Source organism: Nicotiana tabacum, chromosome 3 (assembly GCF_000715075.1).
Source record: "Nicotiana tabacum cultivar K326 chromosome 3, ASM71507v2, whole genome shotgun sequence".
Classification (NCBI taxonomy): Eukaryota; Viridiplantae; Streptophyta; class Magnoliopsida; order Solanales; family Solanaceae; genus Nicotiana; species Nicotiana tabacum.
In genome coordinates this window covers 51,476,653-51,485,924 of record NC_134082.1, presented here as the reverse complement: position 1 = coordinate 51,485,924, position 9,272 = coordinate 51,476,653, and the positions used below count along the sequence as shown (strand labels likewise).

The 9,272-nt window shown below is 37.5% G+C and overlaps 2 protein-coding genes across 2 annotated transcripts; one reads left to right on the top strand and one right to left on the bottom strand.

Annotated features, from left to right (window-relative positions):
* Positions 1-683: 683 nt before the first annotated feature.
* On the bottom strand, positions 684-1,157 carry LOC142176302 (uncharacterized). The gene has a single exon (XM_075243432.1). The coding sequence runs from the start codon at positions 1,155-1,157 to the stop codon at positions 684-686; it is 474 nt and encodes a 157-aa protein (XP_075099533.1).
* A 1,740-nt stretch (positions 1,158-2,897) lies between these two features.
* LOC107807966 (WRKY transcription factor 6) lies at positions 2,898-5,792 on the top strand. The gene is made up of 6 exons (XM_016632446.2): positions 2,898-3,331; positions 3,423-3,521; positions 3,639-3,797; positions 3,930-4,226; positions 4,541-4,654; positions 4,905-5,792. The coding sequence occupies exons 1-6, from the start codon at positions 3,041-3,043 to the stop codon at positions 5,493-5,495; spliced, it is 1,551 nt and encodes a 516-aa protein (XP_016487932.1). The 5' UTR covers positions 2,898-3,040; the 3' UTR covers positions 5,496-5,792.
* Positions 5,793-9,272: the final 3,480 nt, after the last annotated feature.

The window sequence follows — 9,272 nt, the reverse complement described above, 5'->3', positions numbered from 1 at the left end:
TTATAGAACACTTAAAGGTTTTGTTTGAATTACCAATGAGAATGTCCATTTGGCTACTTTCTTCTATGGTCTTTGCCATTTGGTCAACATGCATGGAGGGGGAGATCTTGTCATATCTTAAGGAGGGATTTTGGGTAGATTCTTTAGATAATGAAAGATTTTGGAGAGATTTCGGTTTAAGAAGGGGGTTTGGGGCAGTAAGGGTAGGATTAGTGGTAGGGGTAGATTTGTCCATACTAGAGTCATTTTGCATGGTATTGATTTTCAATAAAGAGTTGACAATATAAGGTGTCACGGTGGAGTCTTGCTTGCAAGTATCTTGTGTGTCAAGATCCAATTCATTATTTAATTGATTAAAACTATTTTTACTAATAAAATTGACATTATCCATAGTAGTTTGTGTCAAAACCATTTGTCTCTCTTCTAAAAGGTAATTTTTCATGTGAGAGGTAGTTTGATCAATAGTCGATTCTGGATGGGTAATGACAGGAGGAATTTGATTATTAAGAGGATTAAATTTTGTTTTATATTGGAGTATTTGAGTAAACAAGAACTTACCTATTTTTTGCATTGAATAAATTAATCGGAATACCTGGACCTTGGTTGCCTTTTGCATGGATGGTGGGCATTTGATTTGGAGTTTTTTTGCCTTGATTCTTCTTCTTATTGAAGGAGACAGTTTTCTATTCAGAGTCACAAGCATCTTGTGTAGCTACTTGTTGATGTTTTTGTCCTGCATGGTGAGGATCTAAGCTTTGCATTTTGATATAGGTGCATTGTCTTAGTGTGTGACCAAAACGGCCACAATTTTTGCAAAGAAAATCCTCCTCTTCATAGAGTATATCCTGTTTGAGGTCTCCAACAAATAGGAAGGATTGAACTGGAATTTCCAAAGGGATTTCGACACAAATCCTTGCATAACGACCTCTTAGGGTTGTTGAGGTGCATGTATCAATTTTCAGTAGGCGTCCTATTGCATTACCAATTTTTGCTAGGATTTTACCATCGTAGAATTCAGTTGGTAATTGGGGCAGCCTTACCCAAACTGCTGAGGTAGTTAGTTTTTCATTTCTAGCCACAAAATTTGATTTCCATTTGGAGATAGATAGGAAATGACCATTGATAAACCATGGCCCTAGGTGAATAACTTTATCCATGTTTTCTTTCTTTGTGAATTTGATAATGTTATAGTCCTCACCAAGATCAATTAAAGAGAAGTCCTCTGTTGGTTTCCATAGATCTTGGATCTTCCGCTTTTAGGTAATGGTGTAGCATACGTTTCCCTACTAACTTGATTATAATAGAGTATTTCCATGGCTCATAGATACATTGTCTATCTTCCAATGAAAGAGAGGTTTGTATAGCTTCACCTAGAGTAGTCCCTGGATCATGCACTACTTTTGTGTCTTCCACTGCCTTTGTTGGTTCAAACATATCATCATGATCTTTGGAAGGAGTGAAAATTGTTAGGTTAGATTTCAATAATTTATCCTTAAAGGATATTGGTCTTTCCAGATTGTTTGGTAAGGGAGGGTGTTGGATTAAATCTGGTGATTTTGGGGGAATAGTCTCTTGTTTCTCAAGGGGTTGAGAATGCATTCTAGAGAGAAGTTGGAGTTTCTTAGTCTTTCCTAACATGGTTAATGTCATATATCAAAATGGAGTAAAAGAATTCACTAGCTAAAGATTTTTTTATATTTTTAGATAGCCAAATAAAATGAATTTTTAATTAAGAATAATATTTTCAATTACATTATTATAAAAATAATTATTATTGAAAAAATAATGTTTTAGAAACTGAAATTTTAAGAAAGAAATATTTTTTAAGAGATATCAACACACCAAATAAGAGTTCAAGCAGTAGTAAAAGAGTTATCCAAAGAGTCATTCATTGGATCAATATTTGATTGTTTTGCCATAAATATGAGTTATTATTTTGCTTCCTGACTATTTTTAGGATCCAATGACACCGACAAGAATGATATCAAAAAAGAAAAATAGAAGAAATAATTAATTTTTTCATGTAGTTAATATCCAATGACTATCTATATTTACTGAGAAAGTGTAAATTTTAAGATTATTTAAATACAATCCAAATAACTTAAATATTTGACATGATTAGTGTCCGCGTATCAACGCGGGTACTAATACTAGTTATTTCAGAAAAGCACAAACTAAGCTAGCGTTTGGCCATAAATTTCAAATTTGTTTTGAAAAATCTGATTTGAGTGAAGTTTGGTTTGAAGATGAAAATGTGTTTGGACATACGTTTTCAAAACATATTTTCTAACTTTATTTTGGAAAAACATGTATATAATTCCCAAGTTTTGGGATTTTGGCCCAAAATTAGCAATTGGGGTGATTTTGGGATTTGGGGTTTTGCCAAAATATGGGCAAAATTTATGGCCAAACATGAGTTTTGAAAATAAATCCCAAATTTATTTTGACAAAATTCATGGCCAAAAAAAAAAAGAAAGAAAAACATAAAAAATTCAATTAAAAATAGCACTAAACCCAGTCGTATGTGACCCGAGAAGCTTGTCCTTCAAAATAGTTGACTTTGTTCTTCTCATAGGCATTTTCATCACGTGGAAGGCGCCGCAGTATTCGGGCCGGTGGATTTCTTCTTCCTCTTTACTTTATTGCGAACAAGTCAAACACAGTCTTGACGATTTGAGACGAAACCCGCCTTAATCCTGGGTCCCACTGCCACCTGTCGCCCACACTTGACGCACCACCTTACGTTTATTTTCTCAAAAATCTTCCCCTTTCTCTTTCTCTACGATTTGACCACACAAACCTTTTCTACACGCATCAAATCGACTTAATTGTTTGCTCTACGTAAGTCTACCATCTTAACTCTTTATATATACCTGTGTCCATTGCATCAGTAAAAAATTTCTTAGACCCTCCAAATCATTTTTTTTCTTTAAAGATTTCACCAATCATATTTCTCTTCTTCTTATCTTGATCATACGCCATTATATTGTTTTTGCTCTTTGCTTTGGATATTTATATTCTTTCTTTGTTTTCTTGATTTATGGACAAAGCTGGATGGGGACTTACCCTTGAAAATATTTCTGATCATCAAGTTGGGTTCTTCAAGAACAAGGCAGTTTTTGGTTTTAACTTAAGTCCTACGTTGAATAACGTGAATATGAACCCTAGGGAGGAGCAAGCTTTTTTTTCATCAGCTGATGAGAAAAGGGTGATGTTAAATGAAGTTGATTTCTTCTCTGATAAGAGGATCAAGCCTATGGATCTTGTTATAAAGAAGGAAGATTCTCATGGTGAAAATACTACGAGTGCGAGGTCTGAATTGTTTGTAAATGTAAGTGATATGATCCACTACTTTTTTTTCTTGTTTATTCAAATTGACCAAAATTGTTCATTTTCTAATAACGGGTCCCTTTAATATATAGACTGGTTTGCAACTTGTGAGTGTGAACACTGGTAGTGATCAATCAACGGTGGATGATGGGATTTCATCAGAGATAGAAGATAAAAGAGCCAAAATTGAGGTAATTATATGAAGACGATAATTTATTTGACCAGAAAATCCTCAATTAAGTTGTAATACTTTCCTTGATTTGGTTATTGAATTACATTTAATTTTATTTTGTCTTAATTCACACCAGTTAGTACAATTGCAAGTTGAACTCAGAAGAATGAACGCTGAAAATCAGCGTTTGAGAGGGATGCTTACTCAGGTCAGCAACAATTATACTGCACTTCAGATGCATCTTGTCACACTCATGCAACAACAACAGATTTCAAGAACTGAAAATGACCACGAGGTATACATTTCCCAAAAATTGTTTTTTATTATACGAGTAATATAATTTTTTAGATTTATTGGACTGTATTTTAGTCTTCAATTGGTAATTAGTTTAAATAGTTTTTTAAGTGTTTTTTAAAATTTTGTTCAGATTGTGGAAGCAAAGCCTGAAGAAAAAGATGGAAATATGGTTCGAAGACAATTCTTAGAGTTAGGTCCAAGTGAGCACATGGACGAGCCATATTCTCTTAAATCCCATTATTCTTCATCAGAAGAAAGAACAGTTTCTGAATCACCTCGGAACAAGGGTATTGGTAGAGAAGAAACTCCAGAATCTGAAAGTAACAAGGTCCCCAAATTGAATTCCTCATACCCAATTGATCAAGCAACAGAGGCAACCATGAGGAAGGCTCGTGTTTCTGTTCGTGCCCGATCAGAAGCTCCCATGGTACATCACTTTTTTTAAGTTTAATTAGTTTGAATGTACTGTTTAAATGAAGAGTTTAACTCTATACACTGACAACATAAAAAATATTTTACACAATTTGACCGTTTATAAGATAATTGTACGCATGTTGATCTCTATGATACATTAATTATAACCCAGTGAAGATGGCAACTAACATGCTAAACTGCATGGATAATGTAAGAAAAATTACTATATTCTGTGTATAACTTATCCTTCAATAAAATATGCTACTGGTACCTAGTTAGCATGTAAATATATGTATAGCACTTATTCATATATTGGAATATTTGCAGATTAGCGACGGATGCCAGTGGAGAAAATATGGACAAAAGATGGCGAAAGGCAATCCATGTCCCCGAGCTTATTATCGATGCACCATGGCTGTAGGTTGTCCAGTGCGCAAACAGGTACTACCACTAGCTTAACGAAGATTTATACCATCACCTTAAATTGATATACAACATGTGACTTTTGATATCAACCTTGATATAATAACCTGAAATTAGACTAATAAAACCTGTTATAATCGGTTAAATTGCACTGATAGTATAAATTTTGTTTATACTATTAGTGTATAACTTAAAACTTATTATACTACAGTTTGAGTTTGATAAATTGACGTGAAGTCTAAAAAGTTGTTTTCTTTTAATTGTCCAGGTGCAAAGGTGTGCTGAGGACAGGACAATTTTGATTAAAACTTATGAAGGAACACATAACCACCCCCTACCACCAGCAGCCATGGCTATGGCATCAACAACATCAGCTGCTGCCAATATGCTGCTTTCAGGTTCCATGCCAAGTGCAGACGGATTAATGAACCCGAATTTCATAGCGCGGACAATTCTTCCGTGTTCGCCAAGCGTGGCAACTATTTCAGCATCAGCACCGTTTCCAACTATAACATTGGACCTAACTCAGAACCAAAATTCAGTATCGCCTTATCATCAAAGAACTCATCCAACTGCTCAATTTCAAGTTCCTTTTCCAATAGGCCCCCATAATCCAAATTTTATTACTTCAATGCCACCACCACCAATGCCACAGGGTTTACATAACCAATCAAAGTTTTCAGGCCTACAAGTTTCTCAAGACATTCATCGTCAACCTCCACAACATGCACTCAACCAACCATCATTTTCTGACACACTTAATGCTGCCACGGCGGCCATCACAGCGGATCCCAACTTCACGGCCGCTCTGGCCGCAGCCATCTCGTCCATAATTACTGGTTCTCAAAAAGAACAGTAGTAGTTGTGATATCCTTGTAAAACAGTTAATTACTACTCTAATAGTTTCTTCATTGGTTTTCCCTTTTCTGATCTCCGAGGCTATTTTGGGCTGAAACTTGAGGTTAAATATACATGTTCATATCTTTTTGTTTGACGTTGTGTTCGTATCCGGAGGGAAAGGGGTTTTAGGAGACGAATGATATATATTTTCATTCTTTCATTTTGTTACCTTCATAATATTCTGGTTTTGTATTTAGGTATGTACATGAAACGAAGCAGTATATTAGTCGTTGCTTAATCACTTCCCTTTTTTCAATACTGTGCTGGAGCTAAATAAATACCTCTGTGTAAATATTTTTGTTGTACCATTCGATTTCCTAATAGTCTGATTTGAAGAGAAAAAAAATATAAAGAATATACAAAGTTGAGATAGAAAATAATCGGCAAGATACGACAAGAAGTAGCAATCAAATGTTTGAAAGGTATATTTAGATACAATTTAATCAATATAAGGACAGAAATGTTTAACTTAAAATTTGGATAATAAGTTAAATCAATTAAATTTATCGTATTATACCACAAGAAATCGTTTCTATTCAATTGAATCGATCATATTAGTAAAAAGCATATGAGCAAATCAAATTGTTTACCCGTAATACGGTATAGTTGAATTTGTTTCGTGGTTCACTGATTTTATTCCGAAATGATAAATAAATTAAATAAAAATAAGAATTAGCGTTGAAATCAAAAGAAATAGCAAGCCTGGTTCTGGGAGTAAACCTTCCGAGGACAGCGATAATAACAGTACTAGATAGAAAATAAAGTTATATTATTCAGTTTGAGAATAAAATGTAGCATAAGTTTTTTCCAAGGATTTCCTCTATTACAATGGTTGTTGAAACCACTATTTATAGCTATACCTAAAGAACAAGATCCTAGGATCAAACCCCTCTTAAATGACAATAAAAAGGGCCATTGATGAATATGTAACGGTAGGCCATGAATGCCAAAATTCTCTGCAACGGCTGCATGTTTAATACTGAGGAATATTCTTCATTAAATATTATCTGGTAACCAACTTCCGTTTGCTCCCGTTGGCCGTGTTCCCACCGGGATCTACCCGGTACCAACTGAAGCCGTTGTCCTTGGTCTTGATTTTCACTCGATTTATCTTCCGACTGCCTCCGGTTCCACGTGTCACACCATCATTTGAGCATTTAATAAAAACCAATTTTACTCCATACAGTTAGTCCTCCTGCTTTCCGGTGGCACATCGGAAAGTTGGTGAAGGTTCCTTTCTTGGCGGAAAATTTTATGAACCCTCCTGAATAGTTTCTGACGCTTGAAAAAACATGTGTCCCCTCGCATTTAATACCCCGAATACGTGTTACCCCACGATTTAGTAATATTTTTACGGTTTTCGAGCTAATCATGACCACGATTTTAGCCGACTACACCTTTACTTATACGCCTCATTCTTCTTCTTTTGCTTCTAACAACTTCATAAGCTTTCATAACCTCTTTATACTTATCTTTCTTCTGCTTTCATCTCTTTCCGATCTTCTTCAAAAACTCTATCATATCCTTATTATTATGGCTTCCCCTACTAAATCATCCAAGAACTCTGGTTTTCTCTTTGGTGGAGGCCCGAAGAGGAGCAAAGATAAGGAGGTTGATGCTGATGCTGATCCTCCCACGGTGAGCACCATCATACCTAAACATCTGAACATTGCCAAAATTTTTGAAGAGAAGTTCCCCACTTCAAATCCTCGAAGTTGTGCTGTTGGTAAATATCTTTATTCTATTCACCCTTCCAGTATTCTTGCTGTGAAGGAGGACTGTAACTGCTATGCCCTAATATCATTGCTCAAATCTGGTGGAGCAGGTAACCTTCACTAAGAAGGGTTTCATGTACGTTTACACGTACCCCTTAATTTTGGGCCCTTTCTCATTGAGTAGGGGACTTGACCCCGTGATTTTGGAGTTCCGCCAATGGTATCAAGTCTTCTTGGCACAAGTAGGCCCCTTTGTATAGAGAATGGTGGCTAGTCTGTAGTGGCTGTGCTTGGAAACGAGGGAGACCCTCACCTTAGCATATATAATGAACCGCTACTCCACTAAACCCATCTGTGGGGGAGTAATAAACTTCAGCAAGCGTAGCCACCATGCTTTACTTACCAACATGGATGACAACGACCGTGCATGGATGGAGCGGTTTGTCGTCATTGCTACCAGGGATATCATCCCGGCCACAACTCTATCTTTCCCCGAATCCTGGAATCATTCACGCAAGTTCAAAACTGATCTCTTTCCCCAAAAAGGTTGTCCCATGTCATTGTTAACCCTTTTTATTTTGTTATTTTAGCTACTCGGTCTACACCACTAAGGGTTGAAGGCCTTGACCGATGGGTTTAGAAGATTCTAGACGTTACTACGATAGAGACCCGCCGGTGGAAAGAGTTGTCCCCCAAATACGGGTGGAGGGCCAAGAACCACGGTAAACTAACTCTTCATTCATTCCACCTTTGTACATAAGAAAACCCGCTAACCTTACCGATTTGTTTAATTCAGGGTTCCCGCAGGATTCTATTTCCTGCCCTGAGGAGGATGCTTTAGTCGATCCCGTAGAGGCTGCGAGGTCATTACAGGAGGCTCTCACCCAGACCGGTGCCTTTGGGTCTGCTTCTGGTGCAGGTGCTTCCTCTCGGAGTAATCGACTAGATAACAAGCAACCAAAAAGGTGGCGTTCTTCCTCGATTGGGGGTAAAAGTAAGAAAGTAAAAAAAGCCACGCCCGAGCAAACCACAACCACTATGGTTATTGATAATGACGGAGAAGCTAGTGATGGAGAGGATTACCTCCAAAGGAGACAACGATCTTCATAAGCTCAATAGAATACTCAATCTGGAGAGCTTAAAATGCCAACCCAAGGTGAGCTATAGGAAGAAATAGATTTGGTAGAGAATGTTGATTCTCCCTTTTCGGTCGCAATCGTTGCTTTTAGTCTTATGAGGTCGGATACCGGGCCTTTTCTGCCTTTGGTTTGTAAGTAAGCAACAAAAAACACTAACTCTGCCGCAGTTGCTTCTCAACCTACAACACCATTAGCATCATTGCCCTCCACACTAGCTATGCCTTTATCACCAACAACTACTACATATCCTCCACTGGCCGCAGACGCTCGAGAGGAGCATGTCCCACCTCCTTAGTCTCTTGACCATGGGAATTTAGGGTATAACTATTTACCCCATTTTGCAGATCCCCAAGGGAGGAGGAGCGTCTCTCTCGCGGTATCAAAGGAGTGTCACGTGCTATCCAGGCCGGTACAATTTGCAAATTATTTGAAGCTGCTAGCTCCAGAAAAAAGATAATAAGAAAGTACACTCTCTATCAGGGGAGTGTATGTAGAATAACGCCATGCACAATGTAGCAGTGGTACCGTACTTATTTTTTACTGCTTGTTTCTATTCGTCTTGTTACAACAGGGTTTCTGACTTTGATAATTGTTTCGCAGGCCAACTTTCTCACTTCCAAGGGCCTTCAAGAGGGACTTATGTCCGAGCGGGATCAACTGTTGGTCAAGAGGAATCAACTTCCTGCATGCCTCTCGGTACTAGAGGCAAAGGCTGCTGAAGCGGCCGAGCTTGAGGCCCGATTGCAACAGAGTGAGCAGGAGGTGATGTCTCACAGCAAAGAAGCCACTCAACTACATGCACTACTTCAGGATGCAAAGTCTAGGTGGGTTATATCTCAAGATGATTTTCTTGATGCTACTAAGCGCGAGTTTGCCTCCATC

What these genes read in the sequence shown, in the direction of transcription:
- LOC142176302 (XM_075243432.1), bottom strand. Translation starts at nt 1,157, where the DNA reads ATGGATAAAGTTATTCACCTAGGGCCATGGTTTATCAATGGTCATTTC.
- LOC107807966 (XM_016632446.2), top strand. Translation starts at nt 3,041, where the DNA reads ATGGACAAAGCTGGATGGGGACTTACCCTTGAAAATATTTCTGATCAT. An exon ending in ATAAAAGAGCCAAAATTGAG is followed by an intron (nt 3,522 to 3,638) that starts GTAATTATATGA and finishes AATTCACACCAG; the next exon opens with TTAGTACAATTGCAAGTTGA. An exon ending in GTTGTCCAGTGCGCAAACAG is followed by an intron (nt 4,655 to 4,904) that starts GTACTACCACTA and finishes TTAATTGTCCAG; the next exon opens with GTGCAAAGGTGTGCTGAGGA.